Genomic DNA, 12,448 nt, shown 5'->3' on the forward strand with positions numbered 1-12,448 from the left:
GTAAAGTCCCCATAATAATGGAAAGAAAAACGAATTAGATGATTTCCTGTAAGCTCGGACTTGGCAACAGTGGGGAGGCAAAACTCCTTTTTAACAGGAAGGAACCTCAGCAGAACCAGGCTCAGGGAGGGGCGGCTATCTGCTGCTCAGCATTGTGCATTACACCACCTCTCAGTATATAATAATGTTGATTTTTAATCCTTTTTAGATTTCCAGGTTTTTCGCTGCTAATGGTAAAACAGAAGGGCTGATAACAAACACCATTCTGGTAGAGTACAGTGTTTGATACCTGCCCAAATATAATGCCCACCTAAGTACATTCATAATCTCACTTAGCATTGTTTTTTAATCTAAAAAAATGGCACCATCGATAATCAGTTCGTTAGTGGGCAATCCTCTTTCTTTTCTTTTTAAAGCTGAGCTAGCCCCGGTGCTCTCCTTTATATGTTTCTACAGTGAGTAGCTGTTGTGGCAGTTTCTCAGTATTATTCAGCTCCTTCTTCAGAGAATCTTGTCCCAGGGTGAGACATAATCCATCTCTGCCATCCTGAACTGTGGCTGGATAAACTAGTCTTTGTTCTGCTCTGAAGATCTACTGCAAACTCTAACCTGAACCTGCAGCAGGTCTCGAGCTGGTTCATTCACAGGACCAAGATGGCCGATGCAGCAGATCACAGCACTGCCTGCTGTGGACGGCCACAATCCACAACAGTGAAGCTGGAGTTAATCCACTGGTTGAGAGATTGTGGTGAGCGAGTGCCTGTCTTCTCAGTTATTTGTTGCAAAGTCAGGACATGTAAAAATATTTGCAGTGCAGAAACTGACAACATGTAATGTATAATAATACTTAAGAAATCTTTCCTGCATATAAATGCATGTGCACTCTCCTGCCACAAACAGAGTCTAAATCTGTGGGAAAACCGCTGTGTATTTCTTTATGTCGAGCAGCTTGAATTGAATATGCTGCAGGAAGTATTGCAGCTTCCACAGAGCTTTTGGAGGCAGTGTGAGATAAGGATTTATAGGTGAGATTTAACTGCGTGCAGTTGAACCTTGCTTCCATTATGCCTCCAAACCTACACTCTCCTCCCAGCACTGCCCTACTGCAGTAAACCTTGAGATAGCCAAGATATGGATCGTGCACACAGATCCAGGTACAACTCAGTATTGGGATGTTTTCTTAATATATTGTGTTTTTACCTGCCTCGCTTTCAACGGACCTTTCACTTTCCCAGTGCAGCCAGCAACACTGAGTCCATAATATTAAGGTTGTTGTTTCACTGAGAGCATCACCTGTTTTACCTCCCACTATCTCAAAAATGAAATATTAATGAAATATGAAGGAGTAAAGTATGAATCAGCTGTTACAAACCCAGCTAGGCCCTGTCAATATCCATAAAAGAGTCACAAAGTAGTCACCAAAAATAAGCTTACAGAGGGTAGGATGGATAAAATATAATGGGACTTAGAACTGAAGTGTAAGAGCCAAATCAAACTGTTCTGGCTTGCCTTTCGAAAACAAACATTACAGAATAAATAGCACGTCTGCAAGTGAGTATCTCACAAAGGAAGTCAACTAACTGTGCGAGTGTGCTAATCGCTACTTCCTGGCCCTGCGTCTCAGTGTTTTAATGCCCCTGACAGGACTAAACAAACAGGTTATATAATCAAAAGCTGGCAGGCAAAAAGCCTGCAGAAAGTTATACGAGGTACTTTACAAAAGGATCAGTAACAGGTACCCTTTCGTAGCAGTTAGCAAGAATGTACGGGGCAGGCCGCTCACTGATCACAGCAGCCCTGAATGACAGTCTGACAGCCCTAACCAGTCAAAGATGGCAGTAAGCAGGAGACAGGAGAAACAGTCAGGTGAGGAGGGCAAGATAAAGAGCACATGTATGCACCGATCAGGAGCCGGGGACTGCAAAGGGAATGCTAAGCAGTTTAGTTACATAAGGGGGAAAGAACTACCCAGGGCCCTAACATCAACCATGACAACAAAGCCATCAATTCCCGAGTTACATAAGCAGGTGGGCATCTTTGGCCATATTTGGCTTCGTTTTCCTGTGTTCCCCTCACCCCCACGGTCCCATCAGACGCTTGCCTGTCCCTGATTCTAGCAGAGGTTTCTTCCTTTCAAAAGGGAGTTTTTCCTTCCCACTGTTGCCAAGTGCTTGCTCGTGGGGGATCGTCTAATTGTTTGGTTATTGTAGCAGAAGCGCCCTAAGGTGACTTTAGGTGCTATATAAATAAAACTGAGTTGAACTGAACTGTCTCTTATTTTACTAATCTCATTATTTTTAAATTAAATGGCCAAGTAGGTCAATGTGTGTTCTAACAAGGTGCTAAACCATCAGCATAGAAATTGTATTAAACTGCATTAATCTTTCAATGGGAAGCCTACGTCGAGGCAGTAAGTTGAGGTCTGAATGGACACAAAGGTGGCATGACACGAAACTCTGCCTGAACTCTTGTCTAGGTATTACTCCGATATCTCCCGCATGCCAGCCATCAGCGATCAGGACATGAGTGCCTACCTAGCGGAGCAGTCCCGGCTGCATCTCAGCCAGTTCAACAGCATGTCAGCGCTGCACGAGATCTACTCCTACATCGTCAAATACAAAGATGAGGTAAGCTCCCACTGCCCAGCACTAAATATGGAAGAACGGAAGAATGTTGTAATTACTCGCTCTCTGCCTCCCTTTACTTGTCTTGACTAATACCACGAGGTCATTTTAATTCAATAACACTGATAACCAGTCCACATCGGTACAAGCTGGAAGGTATTACCACCATTAAGGATGCACATTAAGGCATGAGCTCAGCACATTATGAACTTAATGGAGCTTAACAGAATTTAGGTGATTTTTTTTAAAGACCTGCTTGCACAGTATCCTTTGCTGCTACCAGCTGATTAAAACTCAAGAATGCGTTAATGAAGTAGTGCCACATTTTAAGAATACTTATTCATTTTATTGAATAAGCATTCACAGTTAAGGAAACAAATCACGGACAACCAGCAGAGTCTCAAGCAAGAAATTACAGACACTTATTGGGTTTTAAACCTCTGATCCCATATACCCACGTGCCATCATGTTCATAGTGTGTGTCTGAGAAGTTCTCCAACACCGTCATCACTCATTTTACTGGTCCCTTAAAAAGTAGCACACGGTATTTAATGAAGAAAAAAGTGAATGTTAAAAGGCTCGTCTCAGGATGTTCATTAGACGTCCCAGAGCAGCTACATTTAGATCAAGAAAGCCATCTTGACATTGTCATCACAGGCTGCAGATTTGAACCCACAACCTATGAGGAGCTAACCGCTGCACCATCATGCTGCGCTGCCATGTAGGATCAGTTAGTTTTGACCTTCCAGGTTTATACAAATACAGATGAGGACAACATTATTAAGTTTTCTCAAAGTTTTTCCAAGGAGCCTTTAAATATACTTGAAGTATCTAAAAAGGCATTATATTATACATTATATCTATTTGCACAAAACAACAGAATCATTTTTTTAAAAGACCAGGGTGAATTGTATTACACCACTGAAAAACTGACCTGGAAAGAAATATGGTGAGAGCAAACTAGAGCTCTTTGACCGCAGACACGCTGCTTATGTTTGGAGAAAGAAGGGAGAGGTGTACGACACAAAGAACAGCGTCCCCACAGTGATGCATGGTGGTGGAAGTATCATGAAGAAAGAAGGATAGGCGAAGGTTTTGAAAATAAACCTGAAACAGTCAACAGGTAAACTGGGCCTGGGTCATCACTTTATCTTCCAGAACAACAATGAATCAATACAACATCAATGACTGACCTGTATAAACCTCTGACTTGAATCCCGCTGAAAATCTGCTGAACAGCACTTTGGAAGTCCTTTTTTGACATATAAAAATTGCAGTCTGGCAATATTAGTCTGTGTGCAGCTATACAAAATAGAGAGCTTGGAAAGAAAAGCGTCTGGACTTCTTTAAGCTGCTTGAAGACGTTTCACCTCTCATCTGAGAAGCTTCTTCAGTTCTAGGGTCAAATAGTGGAGAGTCCCAGATTTAAGCCCTGTGGGAGTGCCCCCCCAAGACGGACAATGGACCCCCTAATGATCCTCTACCTAATCACACGAGCCAAGGTGTGAAAACGAGTGTAGGTCACAATCAGCCAAGGTTTCGGGTCAGCTCATTGTGAAACCTAGCCCCACCCTATCAAACTTCTCAGATGGAAGGTGAAACATCTTCAAGCAACTTAAAGAAGTCCAGATGCTTTTCTTTCCAAGCTCCTTAGACTACGATGACCTGGATGACTGAGAGCCTTCACAGATATACAAAGTAGACTTTGTGCAGCTGTCTGATCACAGCCAAGTAAAATGTCAATTAAATGTTACATGGACAGAAAAAACACACACAAAAAACACACATATATATTTGTAATTTTAAAAACAAAAGCTTAGCCTGATCTAAAGACGTCTGTTAAACTTTCACTTTTGAACCAAATGTAATCCAGTTTTAACACTGACGGCTTTTAGAAATCGAATCAGGAGAAAATGCTCAGTTGATGAACGTGAATGTGAGAGTACTTCAGATTGGGTGGTCAGTCTAAATATTGAGGGATATCTTTGGCTAAAACTTCAGCGTTTAACCTCTGGTGCTTTTTCATTTTTTTAATGATACATTTTTATACTATCTCGCATGCTAACGTGCTAAACAGTAAGCATTAAAGATGCTGCTAGGGTTTCTTTTTCTAGTTTCTGGTATATATATAAGCCAACAAATGTATAGTTAATTTTTCTGTGCATTTTCTTTATATTTGTGTTATTTGCTTCTCCAAACATGTGAGCTACTGAAATATCCTTGCATGCAATGTGCTGTTTTAAAAATAGAGCCTTATATCTATACTACGCACCTCTCCCTCCTCAACCCTTAGTATGCTTTTAAGTGGCGAGAGCTACGCCCCCACTTTTCCTTGTTTCCATTCTTCCATACCAGCAGTATGACGGTAGTTAAGCTGGCTGTTTGCAGCTGGCTGTATTCAAACCAACTGCTCCCCTTCATTATGACCTATTATCCAGATGTAGACAGCTGCACGGTCCCCACCGTCTAACAAATGTGCTCAGACAGACGCGTTCAAAAATAAAGATCAAATGCACACGTCCTCACACTCATACCACATCCTCCTTTCCCCACTCTCGTCGTGAAAAAAAACGCACTCCTGTTGGTCATTCTCAGCAGCCATTAACATCCAATCACAAGCTATTCCACTGGCCATAACACCTGCCCTGTCGGCCCTGCTCATGTTGTCAGCGTGAGTGCAATTGTAGTCGCTGACCACTAAAAGGGAAATTAGCAACAGAGCGCTCCTTCCACTCATGTAACTGTGAATTTATGGCTAAGGAGCATAACAGTGGCACCAACGCTGCACCGCCGCATACTTGAGGTTTTAAAGACGTCTCTCTAATTTCTTTCCTTCCATGTGTCCAGATCCTGTCAGCGCTACAGAAGGACGAACAGTCACGCAGACAGCGACTACGCGGCAAGCTGGAACAGGTCATCGACACCATGGCTCTGTCTAGCTGAGGATCGGCCAATGGCGCGCCTCAGCTGGCAGGAGAACTGGCTAACCAACACGCCTTTCCCCGACAACTTTGACCCCCCCCAATCCCAATCTCCCGGCGTTTTACCCCTCAACATTTAAAGTCTGTCGCCATCGCCGTCACAAACAACAATCTACAGCAGCAGAAAGGACTGCGAGACACAAGCACCCAGCAAGCAGCAGCACACTCGAGAGAGACAGCAGAGTTTGGAACTAAAGTCCCGGCAGCCGGGTTGACTTTTACCCCCTCCCCCATCGCCTTTCTTTTTCTTCTTCTTCTTCTCTGAGCCTGCCATAACAACCAAATCAAGTGCGTCCCCAACCTCAGCCGATTTTGGACCTCAGCTCAGGAGAGCGTTTATTTTCATCAAGTCCCTCATCACGTCTACAGTTACACGGGAGCAGCTTTGGCCACAATCAGGAATGGTACATGCACAGTGGTGACCAGAAACTCATCAAGCTGGACCTGAAACAAGCCCAGAGCTAGTATCTTTTCACAGCCAGAGCCGCAGTTCTGACTCCGAGCCTATAAAAAATTAAAAAAAAATCCGGAATACTTGATTCCTGTGAGGAATTTCTCTTTGTTTACTGTTGCTCTCCTCCACAAGGAGGTCAAAGGTCAGGGACAGCTACAGAGCAGCAGCCACAGAGCAGGTAGAGATTCAGCGTGTTGCTCAAAGACTCTTCGGTAGAGTGGATGCAACATGCCGCTTGCCACTGCAGGGCAACCGGGAGGAAGGACTTTGCAGGGAAAACTCTTCCTCCAGTACTGACTTTCCAACACTCCATCGACATGAATTCCACTGTAGTCGAACAAAGGACGCTGTCAGTTTCATAACTCTGTATTTGATTTGTTACTGCATTTGATTCTGCCCGTCCAACTGCCTACTCTCCCCAGTGCTGTGCCACTTCTTGTGTTACTGCTGAATTTGCACAACAAAGCTAAATCAAAAGAGAGAAGAGGATATATGAATATATATATATATATATATATAGATATAAATACAAACCTTTCGTTTTTAAAACAAATGAAAAACTGGAAAAAAACAAACTGTTTTTCATTTCAATGTACAAAAGATCCGTTTGAGACGAAGATTTGATATTTCCAAGACGAAAAATTATGAAAAACATGAGGAAAAAGTCGTCCTGTGCCATGTTTTACTTTGAATGTTGTTTAGTGCGAAGACTTCTTTTTTTTTCCCGTTTAGATGAAACGTGCTACGATGAAAATGTTGTCATGCTTAGTGACTGAAAGTTTAAAAATAGGTAAATGGCAAAAATATATATATAAATATATCATACGCAGACACTTTCTATATTTCGTGAGGTCTCGGGGCCATTGCGTGCTACATCTTTGGCTCTGAAGATAGCAAAAAGACAAATGATGTCTGGAAGCCGCCTACGAGCAAACCGACCTGCAGTGCTTTTGTGTTTGTTTTTTAGAGAAACCAAATACATCACAAGGCCCGGTCAGCTGATTTAGATGAGACAAAAGTCATTTCTGTGGAAGCCAGCCTCACGCTGCGTTAGCAGACCGCAGAGGCAACCCAAGCAGTCCTTTAAGCTGATCCCTGGCACACTGTGCTTTACAGCTTCCCGATCTTGTTTTCTAGACTTCCCCGCTTGTCTGAAACACATTTTTTTCTATAAGGTGTGCCATCCAAAAATGAAGGCTAGTCTTTGCTGTGCAGAAGATGTTGTCTAATATTTCTTGGTTTTACTATTTGTTTTTGTTGTTTTCTACTCCGAAGTGACGACGGCAAAGCTAAAGGGTCCGTTTTTTGAAAATGTGAATGTGGTTAATGAAAAAAGATAATGAAATGTAGCTTGATTTATGTGAGTGGGGTTTTTTGTACAAGTTGAAGGCCTTTCTCTCTCTTTTATTTTGTTCTGTGGTTTTGTAGGGTTAAAAAAAAAGACGAGAAAAAAAAAGTGCAAATGTTCTCCTTGCACCATGCGCTGCTCCGCGTTAACATTCAGAAACATTCCTCTTCCCTAGGAGTGTACACAGCTACTTATCAAGGCCAGAAGATACAAACCAAGGTGATGTATATATGTTCTTCCATCCTGTAAAAGCGTATCATGAATTTCAGACCACCAGATAAGACATATCAACACCCAGATCACACGGATGATCTCTACATGATATCTACATGTGTTTGCTTTGATAATAAATGGGAAAAAATTGTGTAAAAGAGTAGGGTTAAATGCACCATTTAGGACACTGTAACTTCAAAGAAAACAGTTGCATCAAAATTGCTTATGTTCGCTTCCTCTTCAGCAGTGCTTCCCTCAGAGGTTTTTTTTTTCAAGTGGAGACCTTTTAACCAGATAACAGTAGGGTTCTCAGACCAGTTCAGATGACTTTGAATAGCTTTGCGTTGCATCAGGAGCCTCACAAACCAGAATCTCTTTCATAACTGGAAGTAAATGTAACCATATGCATCCCTGCACTAAGACACTTACTTAGGTATATTCTATCTTGGTGACAGATTACCCTGGAAAAGAAACCTGTCTAATATGTAATATAAATACGATACGCAGCCCTTTCAGTGCTCCAGTTGCTAGACGTTTAAGCTAAAAATGAACATTTACAGTCGAGGCTCTAATGTATTTTTATGTAATTCAAAGTTACAGTGAAATAATTCTTTTGTTTGTTCCTAAGCTGTGAAGAATGAAGATTAGCAGCTAGTGGACTAAAAAGTGTGTGAACACCTTAAAACGCACCAGACGGACCACAAACTGACGTATTCCCCAAGTGATAATTCAATGTCACAGCTGTTCTACAGCTTGAACTGAAAGTGTGACTTTCACATTTGGTGCGACTGGTGTTTTAGCTACTTAAGTTTAAAGGATTCAGTCACACCTTTGCCTCTTTTGGATTTTATATTTGAGCAGCAATCCTTCCAGTCTAAGGCTTTGTCACACGGACAAATCCTAAAGAAGTATTGGCAAGAAGTCGAAGTCGGCGCAGTTGTTTCCTGTTATTGTGAGGCAGTCGCTGCATGCGAGCCGGCTGTTAGCAGTTAGCTCATGCTTGTTACATGCTAGCTTAAATAATCAATTCACAGAGAAATCAAGGGTGAGCTCTCTTTTTTTCTTACTTCGGACCATTAGCATAAGTTGTATGCTAATGTGTAAGTTGTCCAGTCTTTAGCCTTTTGACTTCTTCCTTTGTCCATATTGTCAGGGAGTTAAGGATTTTTCCCACACATAATTACCAGACCTGTACCAAGCCAGATGCCACCAAACCAAACACATATTGCTGCTGTCAAGTAAAAGCTCTAAAACAAAAAATAATAGAACAAGACACGGACCCTTTAAAAGCCCAGTGTACATTCAAATCTTTAATCTGAACACGCCATGTTTTTATCTGACAGTACAAATGTGTGTCTGGATTGGATGACAACGTACTGTATGTTCTTAAATACTTGAACCACTGATCTGCACAGGGTAACATAACATACAGAGAGACTGACCAAAGCTTTATGCATCCGCAACCCGAGCACAGCTCTGTGATAAGAGACTTTTCTTTGCCGTTTTCACTTATTCCACAAGAAACTTTTAGTGCTCAGTTTTAGTGATTTAAAAGCAGCCTTCGTCTTTATCCTTGATGAATGAGGCAATGCTACTTCCATGTACAGGCGTTCATTAGCACATTTTGTTCAAATTGAATGAATGAAACATTCTGAGGATGTGGACTCTTACATTGATGTTTGACTGGTGTTCACTTGCTCAGTTGAAGACTTGTAAAAAACAATTTTTGTGATACTGAAAGAAGAATGAGCCGTAGTTAGTGCCCCTAGGATCACTTTGTAGGGAGTAAAAAAAAAGAAAAAAAATAGAGATGGTGAGATAAGGCCCATTTGGTTTTTGGTGCTTTTGTTTCTTAGTTTTGTGCTTCTTGTTTTCTGCTACAGCACTTGTTGAGGTAAAAGATGAAAAGACTCAGGCAAGGCAGAGGAAGTGCTTTGAAGGCCATGGTACCGCTTCATTGTCCATTCCATCACATCTGGGTTGCTTTTTTTCCCTCTTTTCATGTAGAAAAACACAGTCAAAAAGGAGGGTGGAGTGGGAAAAGAAAAGAGGTGGTGAAAGAGATTCTCTTGGCGATTGACAGACACATAGGCTTTTGCTGTGCCTTGTCAGCCTCTACCCACATGCTTTTTTCCATGTACATGATTCCTATTTTGTTCAAAGTACATGTCAAAAATTGACAAACAAATACAATATATGTAAATATAAATGTCCTTTTAAATGTGAGATTACTAGACTGATACCAGTCACGTGTTACATCTAGCCTATCATAAAGTAGCCAAGAGCTAACCTGGCATGATAACTCTCTCAAAGATGGCTATGTAAAAATTGCACAAATCCCTCTAAAATGATAAATTACATCTCTTTTGTTGATGTATATTATTAGGGTTGCTTTATTTTGATTGAGGCTATTGTTTGTTTTCATGCTAATATTAAGACAGAGCATTAAAGTAAGCTAATTACATGAAATGTCTGTAGGCAGCTTTTAGCCTGAGATTGCTATTTAAAGTCTTTTTCTCAAAGTAATGGACTAAATGTGCTTATTTGCTTTCTTGGTTTTTCTCACTTTAAGGAGAGAATTATTACAATTTTAGCATTACTTTTTCGAATGATGAGCCAGAGCTAGCAGATGGTTAGCTTAGTTTAGCACAGAGCCTTGAAGAGATAAGAAAAAACAAACAGGTAGCCTAGCTAGCCAATTAGAATATAAACAGCTTGATGAAGATTTTGTTCAAATATTATTTCAAACAACAGCACTAAACGTGATTAGTAATTAACAAAGCTTTGCAGACACACCAGAACTTACACATTCATGTTTTATGGCTCTTGTGCATGGATGTAAGTTGTAGATGGCATAATAGCGGCCTCTACAAAATTAGCCATCGTGTGGGCCTGCAAAAAACCCCCCAAAACGTGCGCCTATACCCATAGTCTAACCAGAAGTAAGCTATGTTGAATTTGCTTGTGTACATATTCGAAGATGACACTGCTTCCAGCTTCATATGAGGGTCTTAACTAAAGATGATAAAAAGCAAAGTTTCAGAGTTTTATTGAAAGGTTTTTCCAACTTTTAATGTTCATTAAGTTCATGTTTCATTTTTGAATGTAGATTATTCATGTTGCACAAATCTTCTCATGCTTAAGATTCAGAGCTTGGACGCCTCCTTACTTCAATGTTCAGTCATGGCAACACTATCAATAACAAAAAGTTCAAGCATTTCATGAAAAACATCATCCAATTTGACAAAGCATTTACAACAACATGACATATAATTGGTGGATTTTGAAAGCCAAGAATGAGTATCTTTCATTATTAATAGTCCAGGCATAAAAGCCAGTGTCAAGGACCTTAGTTTATAAAGATGCAAGGATTACAGCGCACTAGACGTTTCCCCTTTTTTATGCTAAAGTTAAGACTGGTATAAAATACACGAGAGTGGTATCAATCTTCTAATCTAACACTGTTACTGTTTGAGAAAGGAAGAGCACCTTTCTCAAAAAGTAAATCGAATCCAGGAACCAATTTCAGTTCTTGTACTTTCTAAGCCATTTTATGAAAATATGTCAAATGAACCTATTTGCCCATATGGGTTGCACCCTCCATTGGACGAAACATCGCCACACAACATTTAAACTCGCCCTCATCTGCCATTTCTAACCCCCGACCCCAACAGCAGCACTCGTGGGTTTTTCACCCCAGCAGTTCCAGCTTCCTCGCCTGCTGAGTTCACTTTGATTAAAGTACATCTGAGAGACGGAGCAGAGGACATAAAATAACTTCACACACAGATTAAAGAGGAGAGAGGTAGAAAGAAAAAAAAATACCTTAAAGAGTTTTAATACTTTATGAATTCTGATACCTTTTTAAGAGTTTCAGACTTGAAGCTGCTGTGACAGGTTTTGGCTGTTTCACGCCCGTGTAAATATCCTGCTCTTTCCTATTTTGCAGATTTATTACGTGTAAATAGACACGCATCAAGGAGAGATTAAACATGTTTTTTGCTAAATCTGGCTCGTCTGATGTTTTTATTCCTCTTCCCTGTCCCTACGTACCCTTAAAAGTTGCGGATTTGAAAGTTGTAACAAGTTTTTGGTTTATCTCAAGTGCTCGTCGTCATGAGAGAACACGAAAGATCAAAAGCGGCACATGTGAGATTTAAATACAGTATTATTGTACTCTGGTAGAGCAAAACCTGCTGCCTGTGTTTGACTCGTTCCCCCTCTGTTTTACTGCACCGATGTTGAGGAGGACATTGAAAATGATGATGATAAGCCTTTACTTTGCAGACTTTACTGTCAGAAATCTCTTACTGATGTGAGCCATGAAGATGCAAAGCTCAGTTTCAAGAGTACAATCATCCATCCATCCATATCTAGTCACTTTCCCATTCATGTGAAAAGACTGAAATTATCCCAGTGAGTGTCAGACCAGTGAGTCCTCAAATGACACTGTCAGACGTGAGTGCTGTGTTGCAGTAATGATCTGATGGAAAATGTGCCTTTGAATCTCCCAGTGCCATTGAATTTGTTTATAGTATAAATCTTATTTGTTTTTTTAAATGGATAGATTATCATGAATCTGCAAAGGACAGCGTGTCTAAAACACCTCGTGATCTGAAGCGTAGCACATCAATCCTTAAACACGGTGTAATGTAATGACATGGGTTTGTATGGCTGTAACTGGTATTGATAATACAAGAATGAGTTCTGAAGTGCACAGAAACAGACCCAAATGGATAAAGACCCAAATCATACTGTAAGAGCAACTTATACATTTCTAAAAGCAGTGAAATTAAATATTCTTAAATGGGCAAGTCACCTAATCTAA

The 12,448-nt window shown here is 40.8% G+C and overlaps 1 protein-coding gene across 2 annotated transcripts in view; it reads left to right on the plus strand.

The window, feature by feature from the left end:
• Window positions 1–11,627, plus strand: part of LOC100695575 (plexin-A1) — a 310,610-nt gene extending 298,983 nt beyond the window's left edge. For both annotated transcript variants that reach the window (XM_019350036.2, XM_003449115.5), the window contains exons 32-33: window positions 2,477–2,627; window positions 5,472–11,627. In XM_019350036.2, the coding sequence (XP_019205581.1) occupies window positions 2,477–2,627; window positions 5,472–5,567 (247 nt within the window). In that variant the 3' untranslated portion in view covers window positions 5,568–11,627. The remainder of the gene's footprint in view (window positions 1–2,476; window positions 2,628–5,471) is intronic.
• The last annotated feature ends 821 nt before the right edge of the window (window positions 11,628–12,448 follow it).

Source organism: Oreochromis niloticus, linkage group LG20, assembly GCF_001858045.2.
Source record: "Oreochromis niloticus isolate F11D_XX linkage group LG20, O_niloticus_UMD_NMBU, whole genome shotgun sequence".
Classification (NCBI taxonomy): Eukaryota; Metazoa; Chordata; class Actinopteri; order Cichliformes; family Cichlidae; genus Oreochromis; species Oreochromis niloticus.